Source organism: Ambystoma mexicanum, chromosome 5q, assembly GCF_040938575.1.
Source record: "Ambystoma mexicanum isolate Mex_15411 chromosome 5q, UKY_AmexF1_1, whole genome shotgun sequence".
In the NCBI taxonomy this organism is placed as follows: Eukaryota; Metazoa; Chordata; class Amphibia; order Caudata; family Ambystomatidae; genus Ambystoma; species Ambystoma mexicanum.
The window spans coordinates 1,201,183,015-1,201,198,007 of record NC_090933.1 but is presented as its reverse complement, the minus strand read 5'-3'; the positions used below and the strand labels follow the sequence as shown (position 1 = coordinate 1,201,198,007).

Genomic DNA, 14,993 nt, shown 5'->3' with positions numbered 1-14,993 from the left:
ACGCCCATTACATGCCCTCACACCCTATCCTAAGTAGAGTTTGTGCTGTCTGTAGGGCATATTTATGCACCTACATGGTTTGGGTGATTGGAGCTTGGGAATGTCCCACAGTTCGTCCTCTTCCTCTAGGAAATCTAATTCAAATCATTTGTTCTGGGGTTTATACTGCAGACTAAAGTCATCCGTTACTATTTATTTATTTATTTATACTTCTTATAATGTGCTTCACGCCCATGGGCCTCACATCACCCATATAAAACAAAGACAAGACATACAACAAAAGCAATGCAACTACAATGCAACTAGGGCAACGCCCTTGCTCATGTCAATGTGTGACCACTCCACCAGTATGGCTTCAAGGTCTGGAGAGTGTTCCTACAATAAGATATAGATGTTAGCTAGGAGCAGATGCTGTTCATTGGGAAGTTGGCTATGAAGGCATAATAGGTCCATACTATTGCAAGCAAGGGCTTCGACCTGGGCGTTCAATAATGTTTTCAACCTGACACTCAGACCCCTCTCGGACGTCCACTGGCACCCCTGTGTTCTATCGCAGTGATTTCTAAATTTCCATACCCCTCCATAGTCATAGGGCAGCAGGCCCAGGTCCCCTGGAAGCAAATTATATCATAAGAAGTGATAGAATTGGACCAATCCATATCATCTTTATGTTTCGGAAGTCCAGCTTTGTTCCAGTAATGTACATTAAGTTCACTGAGGTGCTTTATTCCGGGTGGCATGTGGGCACTTCCAAGGGTGTCAGGCAATGTGTGGGGGCCAGGGTGTCAGGCGAGTGCACCTGTGTTCAGATTTCTATCTGCATGGTGAACTCATTCAGGGGGGTCTCCCTCTTATGGTGATTTTCAGCTCTGGGGGAGGGATTGTTCGATAATTGATAGCAAGGACATTTTGTGTCATGTCCCTCGCAAATTATGTAAGGAAGGGTGCCTGGTTACGTCCCTGCTCTACCTAGGTGGGTGAACATTTATATGATACAATTGAGCAAGGTCATGGGAACCCACACAAGGAGAAAACACTAAACCTGACAGTCATTAGACGAACCAATAGTAGCAATGACTACTGCATGGGATTCAATTTTAATGCATCATAGCATATATGTTACATATACATAGGGAAGAAACATAGGACATTCAATAAACTATATACTAGGTATATAGTACAGTATACAAATACATGTGCCAAAATGAATTCTTTTGGACAAGTTTATCTGCAATTACAATCTCTATGATCCCTTGTGGGGGATAACATGAGGTAAGATAATGCAATTGCAGTACATTAGGTACAAGTCGATAGACTGGACTGTTGGTATGTGAAAATGTTGTGACACAGAAAAAGGTCTACACAAGTGTGTTTCGGCCTCAGAGCTGTTCTTATGTGGCTGTAGCTTCATCAACCTTCATCAGGACGGAGAAGATTGGTATATGCAAAGAATTTAATTTGCATTTTTAAAGCGCCCACACAGCCCAGGGGCATCGAGGTGCTATTACAGGAATATGTCTCTTAGTTGCGTAGTTATAACCCGCTTAATACCCAGAGGTTTTTAAGCGCGGACCCAGGGATCGAACCTGTGTTGCTTTGTGTCGTCTTGTTTCCAAGACAAGCACGTTGCCACTGAGCTATCCTCCCGATTCTATGTGATCTGTCAAAATAATGGACAGAAAGGGAGGTCAGGAGTGTGTGGGGTTCCGCGTGGTTAAAAAACAATTTCTAAAGCATCAAATGCTGGCCTCACAGATAGAGACTCTATGAATTACGAATCTTACCATAATGTGCTGCACAAGGGCAAACAGTATTGATGTCCAAGTCATCAGAAACAAGCCGGAGTGTTCTGGAATGGGTCATGTATGTGATTAATCCCTGTAACAAGGAAAGGGATGTCAGGAGTACATCAAGGGTATGCCTGCGACCCAGTTCTGGAACCTCTGTCCCTGTACACTGACTTTTTCTTGAAACAATTTGTCAATCAGATGGCATCTTTCTTGAAGGATAGTACTGACACCATTCTAATGTTGAGTAACATCACCATGCAGCAAGACTACATTTTGGTCACAATGGATGTGGAGGCTCTTTATACCTCCATACCACAACGCAAAGGCTTAGAAGCTCTCAAGATATTCCTCGACGAAAAGAGGGACACCACGTCCACTCCCACCAACTTTATACTAGAATGTATAGACTAGCGATGTCCGAAAACTTCTTCTTTTTCCACAATCAACTATACAAACAGATCAAAGGAGTGAATATGGGGGCCACCATTTCCCCCGACATTGCTAATTTATACATGGCAAAGTATGAGACCGACTTCATGACAGCCCAACAAAATTCCTACAGAAATAACTTCATTATATGGAATAGATATATAGATGACGTCTTTCCCATTTGGCATGGCAACCAACAAGAACTGGCCTTATTTCAACTATGGCTCAACCAATGCAATCAACATATACGTTTTACGATGCAGTGGGAATTTCATTGTATCAATTTCTTAGATCTACCCATTTACCGATCAGGTGACTCATTAAAAACGGAACTATACCGCAAACTAACAGACCGTAACACTCTCTTACATTTTGGCAGTTACCACCCTGAAGGACTCAAGTATAATCTACCCTATGGTCAATTTTTACAGGCAAGGAGGTATTGCACTGACACTGACGCCTACAACAAACATGCTCAGGACCTCAAAAAACGACTGCTTGATAGAGGATGCCCCTAAAAAGGCAGTAAAGATTGCCCAGAAACGAGCAGCTAACACTGACATGACCATCTACCTCACCAAAAAAAACCAAAAGGACCTAGACAGACTGGTTTGCATGACGACGTACAGTCCACTCAGTAATCTCATACGCAACACAATCAAAAAACACTGGCATCTCATAAAGAATACAGGAACCTTGAACAAAATACCACTCTTCACCTTTAAGAAAAAACAGCACCTCAAGGACTCTCTCGTTCACACCTTCATCGAACCAGCTGTTACTCAATCTACACTGTGGAACCTTCCTCCAGTTAAAGGTCATTACCGATGTGGACAATGCCTGGCATGCCAATTCACTGAGACCAAGAAGATATTCAAACACAACAACATCTCCTGGACATTAAATGACCACACTAACTGCAACACCTAGCAGGTCATTTATGTCATTGAATGTCCCAGTGGCCTACTCTATGTCGAATATCAGAGCACAGATCGTGCATCAAGAATAAAGTACCCGACAAACCCCTTGTTGATCATTACAATCAAAAGAACCACACCAACAGGACCTGAAGTGGTTTGTGCTACAGAAGCTGTCCCCCACTCTACGAGGAGGCGACATTGATAAGACCCTCACTAAACTTGAACAAAAGTGGGTCCATCAGTTAAATACCATCAAAAAAGGCCTCAACATCACTGTTGAATGGAAACATTTTCTATAAAAGATCCATCCCTTGTACAACCTTTATAGGATCATGGACTATAACTTACACCACAGGTGGACACATTTTTTGTGGCTCTGGCGCCTCCATCCACTCCAACAGGGGGCCCTCACTGAATACTAGTTGTCCATTTACCTATAATTATGCATTTTGACAGTTTTTATACTGCTTGGAACTTTCCATGGTATTAGGTCTGCTTATGTACCATCATACTAATTGCTTCTTGAACCATGCTAGAATTATTCGGTCTACACTATACAACGAGGGACGTGTGACTCTCTCTATACAACTAGGCTCCGTTCAACTGTACATAGAATTATTCTACAATATGGAACATATGTATTAGCAGACCCCAGTGCTACTGACCATCAGGCCCATGACCACTGATCCATGTTGGTTTATTATTGCGCACAGTACATAAGACCCCAGTGTTGTTGCACACCGCTCACACATGGTGAACACATCCTCCCCACTGTAATACATACTATTTGAATGAACCAGTATCTGGAACACATGCACCTACTCATGTGGTCCTCCCTACTCAACACTGTCTGGTACCAGTGCTCATCAGCCCCTGAATTGATGTTGCTTGGTATACACATGAAATCTTTTTCATGTCGGCACACATTTAGGCACTGGCCACCGTGTCCACCTCTCGTGTGCAGACCACAATAGGCAAGACTTGATCATCCGACACTACACAGCATTGGTTGTGCGTCGGTTTCCATGGTTATCAATTTTTCAACTAACATGTTTTGTTGACATCGTAATTGTCTTTATGCTCAATGATTGCACCCAAATTGAATTAGGAGGTCCATGGCATTCTCCATGCCTGTGGAACCTCTCCGTTTTGTACGATCGTTGAATGCCATGTAGGCAATTCAAAATGGCCGGCTCTATATAAACTATGAGCGTCGCCATAGCAACCTCACGCCGCACTTTCTATTCCAGACGGGAGGCTTATCGCTGCATCCCGTGGGTCCTTGGGCATGCAATTCATCTAGCCAGGTAAATCAGTTATGATCTGCTTTGTAATAACGTCAGTACCACTTTAGAATACGGTCTGCCTCTCCTCGTCTGGCGGACAGTCTGTCCGGACGCTACAGCACATGGGTGATTACAGAAGCTTTCTCAGCAGCACGCTAGCTTTACAGCTCCATCCACGCCTTTTTGGCACAGAGGGAGACACCCTTCCGTGTTGTTACTATATTTGCAGGCCCACCTTCCGCACTTCATTAGATTACAAGTGCCCAAGTGTTACATTCTGTAACTGCATGCCACGGTCATACGGGCGCACTCTTTATGCTGTCTTGACAGTGCAGTCCATACTGTGAACCATTACTCCCATGTGATTTAGACATTGGTTTGTTGAGTAACTCATGCCTCCTTCTCCCACAGTCCAGTGTCAAATCACTACCACTAATCCTGACCCATCCTGTAGCTGCATGCCACGGATTCAGTTACACCTGCACATTTATGCTGTTTTATAGTCCAGTCCACACTGTGAACCATCACTCCCATATGGTTTAGACATTGGTTGTTTGAGTAACGCGTGCCTCCTTCTCCCACAGTCCAGTGGTGAACCACTACAACTAATTCCTGACCCATAGTATCCGACTTTGTAGGAACTCCAGACCCATATGAAGCGCTGGTAAGAGCTTTTTTAATCATTCTTGCCACTTAGTATCTCATACAATGTGATACCCTTATGTACTCCTGACATCCCTTTCCTTGTTACAGCGATTAATCACACACGTGGCCCATTCCGGAACTCTCCGGCTTGTTTCTGACGACTTGGACATCAATACTGTTTGCCCTCATGCAAAACATTACGGTAAGATCCGTAATTCATAGAATCTCTATCTGAGTGGCCAGCATTTGATGGTTTAGAAATTGTTTTTTAACCACGCGGAACCCCACACACTCCTGACCTCCCTTTCTGTCCATTATTTTGACAGATCACATAGGATATTTGCATATACCAATCTTCTCCGTCCTGATGAAGGCCGATCAAGTTACAGCCACACAAGAACAGCTCTGAGGCCGAAACACAGTTGTGTAGACCTTTTTCTGTGTCCCAACATTTTCACTTACCAACAATTCAGTCTATCGACTTGTACCTAATGTACTGCAATTGCATTATCTTACCTCATGTTATCTCCCACAAGGGACCATAGAGATTGTAATTGCTGATAAACCTGTCCAAAAGAATTCATTTTGGCACATGTATTTGTATACTGTAATTTATACGTTGTATATATTTTATTGAATATCCTATGATTCTTTGCTATGTATATGTAACATATATTCTCTGATGCATTAAAATTGAATCACATGCAGTAGTCATTGCCACTATTTGTTTGTCTAATGACTGTCAGGTTTAGTGTTTTCTCCTTGTGTGGGTTCCCATGGCCTTGCCAATTGTATCATATAAATGTCCCTCGCAAAGAAACGTATTTCTATATAGTCGAGATCTGCATGGGCTGGATCTTGATTGTGGGCCGCTTCCTTAATGTCATTTCGAATAACAGAGTAACAGCCCTTCTTACTTCTGAACCAGTGAATCCATTTATTTTTCAAAGAGTCTGTCCCTTTTCTATGGTTCTCTGTTAGTTTTGGGTCATTTATAATATATAGGGCATCTTCACTTATGGGCCTACTGGCTGTTTGGGTATCCAGTTGGGGGACTGGCATGGCGCTTGAATCCATTTTCTGGAGGGCTGGCAAGCTGCGTAGGGCATTTTGTGGGAATGAATGCCTGCTTTTCCCCTTCCCCCAGAGGAACTTAATTGCTTAGTAGAAGTAGAGGTGCAAGGCCTATTCACTGACGGTAGTGGGTTGTTTCTCGCATACTACCCAATGATCCCCTAGAGTGCAGTAAAATGATCTTCTAGGTTGGGTAATGGACTACTAATTCCGGTCACCGCCACGGGTTATTCTGGGAAATTGGGCGATGGTGTATTAGATGCTCCCACTTTCATAAAATCATTTCTTGGGTAAGAGAGCATACAGTACTGGTTAAATCGTCTATAAGTACCAGTTTTAAGGCAAGGTAGCAGAATTCTGACATGAGGTTTCAGTGTCATACATTTTAATAGTTGGAGGCTGGAGGCGATATGTGACCTCGAGAGACTCAATGGCCTTAGGTAGAATGACTAAAATCCCCTTTTTCTGAGTTTTCTCATCATTTGTATTTAGGTGATTAGCTAGGCCAGTCAGAGGGCAAACTTATCGGAAAGCTTAATATTACCTGTATCCTGCAGGGGAGATGTTGGGGGAATGGCATTGCTGTTACTCATCCTCCCACCTCTCCCTCCACCTTGTCATGTTAGCCTACTTGGATCTTAACCAGCTTGACCCTGGTGCATTTCAACTTGAAGTGAGACCCTTTGGTCTCCCTCTCGTTCTGGGTTTCTGGGTATAATATGGGGTTTGCAGTCATAACATTTCCCTCTGGTGCTAGGTCCTTTTCCAGCAGAACCAAAATATGAGGGTAGTGACTGTGCTGCTAGCGTTAGGGTATGTCTAGTGCTCGCTTCATCATGTGTATAATCACCTCAATTTGATGAATGAGGATGTTCACTTCCTTGAGTGGAGCCATTAGACGGCCATTTTCTTTTTGAGATCTTGTTCGGGGGAAGCATTGCTCAAGGCTTTGCACTTGGTCATTGCAGTAGATATATACATGATAAACTGTTAGAACACAATCTATACATTTCTAAAATATCAAAAATTCATCATGATATGCCCAAAAACTGAAATACGTCATAACAAGTACCACTATCCAAGGAGCTGATAAAAATAAAAGGGGCTGCAGGTCAAGAGATGGTCAATGTTGGGTAGGCGCGTGGAGCAAGTGTCTATCGAAGGTGTGTCAAGGGGGAACGCCTGACTAGCTCGAGGGGCAGTCTAGGTCTGTTTTTACCCTCCCCGTCATGGGCCAGACACAGTGGCAGGAACGTTAAGCCAAAAAAGTCCCAGGAGATAATCCAGGTGTTGCCAAAGCTACTGACAAACTTGCTATTGCATCAGCTCTTAACCAGACAGGAGCTTATGCAGATAATCAAGAGCGGCAGCAGAGTGGCTCCTACTTGTTGCTATACGGCCAAGCCGCTGATTAACCCATTCTGGGGAGAGAGATACAGTGGTTAAAGCAGGCAGTAGGTCACCCTAATCTCTTGCATCCTTAATGGGTCTACAAGGCTGGTAGAGCTGCAAAGTTTGGTACTGGCGTGGCTGTGCATATAAGCTGAGTCCCGGGGAAGGACTGACAATACTCTAGTTGGCCCGGACCACGGCATCTCATCTGGAGCAACCGCAGGAGCCATTGCTCGGAATGAATAATGCCAGCAGAAATTACCGGTCCGATCCAGTAATTGAGTGAGCTTCTTTTTATGTACTTATAGAACAAGTGCGGGTACGAGTACCTCTAAGTGTTTGTGCGCATTGGTCCATAGTAGGCCCTTAACACTGTCTTCCCTATCAAAATATTATAGCTCACTTTCACTGGTTCCTAAGCCACAGTCGTCTGGCAGTATAAAAGAAAGGCTAAGGCACAATGTTAGTAGCAGTTACAGCCCATAACAGCCTACAAGAGTATGGCATTTAGATGCATCAGGCTTTGCTGCAAGTGTGTCCTGGAGCATTATTTGACCAACGGCTTCTGTGAGCGCCTGAAAAGGGGGTGGGGTTTCTCCTTGGGATGGATGGCACAGGATTGATGTCAATGTCAGGCCACAAGAGTGTTACCCTTAGATGCATTAGGCTTTGCCGCAGGTGCATCCTTGAGCGGTTTTTGACCGCTTGCTTCTGTGAGCTCGCAAAAATGTGGTGGGACTTCTCCTTGGCAGGAACAGCACATGGATGGCAGCAGCGGCAACCCACAACAGTGTCCATTTCGGGCTTTGCCGCAAGGGCGTCCTGAAGCATTTACCTGAGGGGAAACCTGCGTGTAGGCTATGCGATGTAAGAGCTTAGAAAGGAAAGGCAAGCGTGAGATGGGTGAAAATTAGCAGGGATAGAAGGATCAAGGGATGGTTTCTTCAGAATAGGTAGAATGGAGGCATGTTTAAAGGATGTAGGAATAATAGCGGTAGAGAGGGAAGAGTTAAAGAGAGCAGTAAGAAAAGGAATAAGAAGAGGGAGAGAAAAGGGATCATAGAGGAAGGGAGAGAATCGGAGGAAGCAGAGATAGGATTGGCCTTAGCAAGAAAAGTGGGGAGGGGAGAACGTAGACATTAGCGAAAAGAGTGGAGGTGATGAAACAGAGGAAGAAAAGAAGGAGGTGAGGAGGAGGAGATAGAAGAACAAAGGATAGAAAAGTATTCATCTAAATTAGACTCAGTAACAGAACAAAGAGTAACAGGGTCAAGAGCAGGAGGCAAAAGAATATGGTTCAGAGTGCAGTATAGGTAACAGGGCTGAAATGAAAGACAGTTTAATGATCAGCAAGAGATTGAAATTCAAGCCATCGACATTGTTTTTTTGTGTGATAGACTTCCTGTCCTAGTTTTGGAAACTAAGGTTGCGGGTTGGTCAGCCTCTCATTGTTGAGGCACATTTATTCCTGGTATGTTATCATTTATAATTCAGGAGGCTCATGAATTGATGACAGATTATCCGGTTACCAAGACCCAGTAGTGGTATTTCTTATTTGGGGTGGATCTTTAGAATGGTGTCTTCAGTGCCGTGAGAGTAGAATAGGTTGTGATTGCCAAAGATCCACAGGTGGGAGCAGAGGTGGACATTGATGAGCAGTGGCAGGAGAGGGACCATTACGGACATTAGATGAGACCTGATGGGAGTCAGGCAGTAAGGGGCCATGTTTAAGATTGTCTGGAGAAGCTGGGCATAATCCAGGTGACGGAACATTTTAAGACTCTTGGTATTTCAGAGACACCACTAAGCAGGACCTCTTGGTCAGCTATGTAAAAGGAAGCGCAGAGTCCTAATAGCAAAAAAGGATGGTCTCATCTTTGCTTGAAGATTTTAGGGTGTCATTCCAGATTTTGAGGAGAGCTGGTTTCATGCTAGGCGAGTGGGTAAAAACAGACTATTGAATCGAGAGGGAAGTGAATGTCAACGTCACGCTTACGTTGGGTTGAGAAGTAGTGAAAAAGCCAGAGGCATGTCTTTGTTGCTGGTAGCAGACAGGCCACAGACCACTTTCTTGGGCAAGGGTGTGATGGTGGCAGCAGAAGTGAATTGACTGCTTGGTAATATAAGTTATGGGTGAGGCCACAACAGTGCTCATTATAAGTTCAGCACCAAACTGATGGCAGATCTGCAGAATTACTGCCTAATTCGAGTACTTTTACAGCCACACACTCCAATGGAACTACCACAGGATTACTAATGGTGGCAAGGCAATGCAAATCCCATTGTTGGAGTCCAGAGGACTCCATGTTGATTTTTGTAGAATTACTACAAGTTGTAATTATGCTACAGCAATTCCAATGATTTTTGGGGGTAAAGTGGATGATTTACCTCCAGCTTTTCTCTGGTGGTAACTCCTCTACTTCACCAAAACTCATAATACGGTGGGTGGATAAAGTGGCAGTAATTCTGTTACTGGCTTTTTACTACTGTTTTCACTCATACAGTTGTAATTGTGATGAGGGCAATTTCTGTCACATGCAGAAGTCTTTGGTGGGTATCATGTCTGCCACAGAATCTTCTGTGGATGTCATTGGTCATCGTTCCAGAATTGCCTGTGGGAGCAAGAAAGTGGGCACCCATGACTGGAATGTTTTCTCTGTTTAGGAAGTGATCAGTAATTGAAGTGAGTGACTGGCAACACTTATCCAGTGTGTTCTCTGATTCCGTTTCCGGTACCAACTGATCTAACATCTTCATATACAGGACTACAGCGGGGGCCAAGGATGTTGATTTGTAGAAGCTCCATAAATATAATACTTCACAGTGGCTGTCAATGTATGCTGCGAAGTGCGGTCAGAATGTGAGGGCAACTATTACCACAAAAGATGCTAAAAATACCCTTAAGATTGAAATGTAAGGTGTGTTTAGAAGACAAAGGAAGTCCTGTTTACCACTTACGTAATACTAAGATTCACACATAGAGAGGTCAGTGGCCATTAGGAAATGTATAAATGCTACTGTTAATTCTGATTTCATGAGAGACCCATGGATGTGGTAAAGCCATTTAGGTTTCAGGATGAATCCAGTACAAGGATACCCACACTTTTCTAAGAGCTGAATAGACACATTTGCCAGAGCTAATTCGTTTTCTGAATAAGGTAGACCCAGGACTAACTCCTCCTGAAGTATACAGAATAGATTTCTCTTGTCCCTCTGGGGGACACTTTGTAAGCACAGCATCGTTGTCCAAATTGATAGCCTGAGTACGATCAGCATCATCAGTCCACCTAACCCTGCACACACAACTCTTTCCAGTGCTTCTACAATAGACCAGAAGGCCTTTGACAAGACTCTATCTTCTTTTCATTTAGACCCAACAGACACCACTGCACATGTCGGCTCTGAAGGGGCAACTTGATGTCTGCAACAGCCTCCTAAATATGAAGGCGGACGGGAACGCTACTGATATCGTAAGTGTTGATTGAAGGTGTGTAGATGATATCTGATGGTCCATGTTCTAGGCAGTCATGCACATCACACTTGCGGTTGGGTGTAATTGTGCATCATGGCTATGAAAATTCGCTTTGACGTAGGGAATATTTTGTTTTTCTGTGTCTGCACTTTATAGGGATTTCTGCTTGTTGTACGCATGGTCACTGCAGCATCAGATTTTGCGAATCTACTTGTCTAACATTCTATGAAAAGAGGTGGGCCCTAGTATTGCCTAACGAGGGCACTGTACACAGACGGACATGGATCCCAGAGCCTAACAGGACAGCCAAACAATCCATTACTGGAAGCACAGGAACTCTCAACCACGACCTATACAGGACCCAACACCCTGGACATCTGGGGCCTCTTACCTACAACAAAGCCTTGATAAAGACCCCAGAGGTCGAAACACATGTCGGCTGACCATAAAAAAGACTATGGGCCTCATTACGAGTTTGGAGGTAGCCATGCCGCTAAAAACTCAGATCCGGCTCCCGCAAAAGGGGACTTACCTGGCCATTCTGACCTTGGAGGGCCCGGTAATTCCCTTTCGCGGGACCCGGACCCGGTACGTCCCCATTCCCATTTGAGCCCCCATAGAGCTCAATGGGAATGGGGAGGATGCTAACAACGGTCCCATTAATGACGGGCCCGTTGTAAGCATCCTGTACAGCTAGCCCGTCCCGCTCTGCACGTCTGGTCTGGCCAGGCATCCAGAGCGGGACCCTCTGCAGAACTCGTAATGTGGCGGGCCGGATATGAACGGTGCCGGTATCTTACCGGCACTGTTCATTCAGTGGCTGCCACAGTTGTAATGAGGCCCTATATGTCTTCTTTTGAATAAATACCATGGAATCCACCAAAACACTGCGGATATTCATCCTTTTCTGCATACCAAGTGCGAAGTATCCGGGAACCAGTTTCTTTCCTATACTTGTGTATCATGTTGTTTTCAGGTTACAAATGTGGGGGGGGGGTGGGAGATGGCTAAGCAAGGCCCCTTGCCAGCTGCTTTTAGCGAGTGCAAGACATGGTGTCCATCCTGTCCCCTGCCTCATGGAGGATGCATTCGCAGCATTCCATGCTGTGTGTACCCTTTTGCATTGCACGACCTTGCATCCAAATGACAATGAATGTTGGCTATGCAGGACTTGTTAGAGTTCATCTCCTCCTCAGCCCTATACATGTGCATGCCAAAAGTTGGAAAATTGGGGATCCTGCCACCAAAAAGCCAAATGTACCCAGTCTACAAGTGGAGGTAATAATCACGGCCCATTTACCAACATGTTTAGCGATCATGGGGATTTTGCAACATTTGTTAGGCAGGAGTTGGGGAGCGAGGTAGAGTTTACATGTCTGTCCCCTTTCCTGCTCAGCATGCTTAGTCCTGATGGGATTCTCATGCTGTTGGTAACCAATGTATTAGTATGGAATTCATATGCATTACCCATCTGGTAAAAGTAGGTGGATCTGATAGGAATCCATTGTAAATACCACAAGCAGGAGGCATTTGACCGTTTTTCAAAACGGGAAACAGCAAATTCCCCCTTTGTTCCAGACTATTTTGGAAATGTAGACCATTATACGCAGGGCAACTTTTTCACAGTGGAAACGTTCACGGGAATTCTCCATTGCAATGTCTGCTTTGTTTGAAACTAGTGCAGAAACTTGTGTACACGGGCCAAAGTGCAGGTTTTCCTTAACACAGTAGGACCACTATATATCGTAAGGAAACAGCTCCCTCTGGTGGTGACAACAGGCAAAGCTATGCAAATTGGCATTGTCTCCAAATATCCTAAGGCAACAGCTCCCTCTAGCCGTGATTGTTAGATTAGATGACCCCATGCCATTTCATTTGGTTTGTAGACTTGACAGTGAGCATCATGTTCCCAGTTCTGTGGATTGTTAAAAATGGTGGTACAAATACGCTTTTACTGCAATGTTTACTGATCTGCAGGATTTTTCACAATTTGTCAGGCCGATTTGGGGAGCACGACAAACTTTACATACTAGCTGGCTGTACGAGCTCCTCCTGTAAAATGCAAATGCATTACCGCCACCGGGTATTTTCTTGTGCCTGAGTCTAGTGCATTTGTTACCACATTTTAAAGAAGGAAGCGCTCCGTTGTAACCTCTACATTAGCCTGACATTCCTATACTCCCGGTCCAATGTGGCAGAGGCCAAATAGAGGGAAATGTCTAAGTCATAGAGGGGTCATTGCTGGCTCCTGCCTGTCCTGGAGGGCTCCATGCATGTTTCCATTCTAATAACCTTGTAAGTGTCGAAATGATAAACTGGCCTTTTAAAAGGTGGCCCTTTATTGCAGACAATATTCTTGCATATGCTTTCAGAACCTAGATGTTAAGCTATGTTATGTTATTGTGCATTTGTATAGCGCCTTATATACCATTGGTAGGATCTCAAAGCGCATGATGAGGGACTGCTGAAATCCACAGGCCCCTAGCTCTCGTCCAATGTGGGTGCTGGGAGTCAATATCAGGGACACACTTCATAGTGTCACAGGGAGGGTCTGTCTGCATAACACTTGCACTGACGACCCAGTTTTTCCACAACATCCATGCCCCACCGGTGAATACAGGAACACATGTTGCATGCAGCTGATCACATACCTTTGCACACCAGGGATTTGGGACCAGCCAATTGTGAAGCTGTCTGTTTTTGTTTTTCATGCTCATAAAATGTATGCACGTTGTTATTTATCAAAACACAGGTTTTATACAATTCAGGTTAATATAGCTATGGTATTTACATCAGCTATCTTGCGGGAAGGAACGGGTCTGGTATGGCCTTCAAATGATGATAAGCAATGGTGACAATTAGGAAGGGCAAGTCACACATATATTATTTCACTTCATAAGTGTATTTCGGAAATCACACCACAGGTTCCATAAAAACAGTACAGAGATGACGATGTCATATACAAAAAACATTAACACACTGGTTAAAATCCATACAATACAGCAAAAAAATATCCAGATTTTGCTCATAAGAATTTGATTAGGTGCTTCCTAGTGGACAATGCACACATCAAAAGAGACAGAAGTGTCCACCCAACACAGGGTGACTCCGCCCACAGCAAATAGGTTAAAGCAGGTCAATACTGAACAAACCCCATTTCCCGTAAAAATGGTTTGAGTATTGGCCCTCTCGGTCTCATATAGGCCGGGCAAATAAATAAGTGATGGGACAGATCCTCTCGAGATGCATTGCACAAAAGGTATGATTGATTCACAGTGTCTCCAGACCATTCTGCCACCACGGTTCATAAGAACACACAATGAATGCGTGCCCTGGTTATGGAGGAGTCTCGGCCCATAACCGGAAGTTCTGTAGGCCAGGTGCCATAATAATTGCAAGCCTCGTATTCTGGGGTTTCAGGATCTCACAGGACTCTCTCTTCTCCCGTATATACAAGTGGACCCTCGATGACATTGTTCGAATTTCACCAACAGTTAGAATATCACGTGGTGGGTACAAATGGGCTGCATTAACTTCTGCAAGTTTTGCCTGGACATATCTCAGCCACGGGATTCTCCTGAGTGGATCTTTGGTAATCAAATATCTGATTAACTCCTGGATCAGAGCTGCCTTGGCATTGCCCCAATTGAACCAATGGAGCACAGGCTGTATTGAGATTGAATCACTAATAGTCTTAGGAGGATAGTTTAGGGGCAAACGCGTTCGCCTTGGAAGCAAGACGATGCGGAGCAACACAGGTCCTATCCCGGGTCTGCGCTTAAAAACCTCTGGGTATAACCAATTACAATTACTAATAAATGTACAGCTGATTCTAGGTGTACGCCAACGTTGGTAGCCGAGCAAGGGAGGCCAGAACTTTCTTGAAGAAGTTGTTCTCCACTACCTGGATGGAGTTAACATTACAGCTCCATGCCAAACCTGGCAACGAAGACTGCCTTTCCATTAATAATCTTTAAGACCAGGT

The 14,993-nt window shown here is 44.3% G+C and overlaps 1 protein-coding gene across 3 annotated transcripts in view; it reads left to right on the top strand.

Annotated features, from left to right (window-relative positions):
• Positions 1-14,993, top strand: part of LOC138497955 (serine/threonine-protein phosphatase 6 regulatory ankyrin repeat subunit B-like) — a 759,106-nt gene that overhangs the window by 595,171 nt on the left and 148,942 nt on the right. For all 3 annotated transcript variants that reach the window (XM_069621713.1, XM_069621714.1, XM_069621712.1), the window contains exon 18: positions 10,908-11,006. In XM_069621713.1, the coding sequence (XP_069477814.1) occupies positions 10,908-11,006 (99 nt within the window). The remainder of the gene's footprint in view (positions 1-10,907; positions 11,007-14,993) is intronic.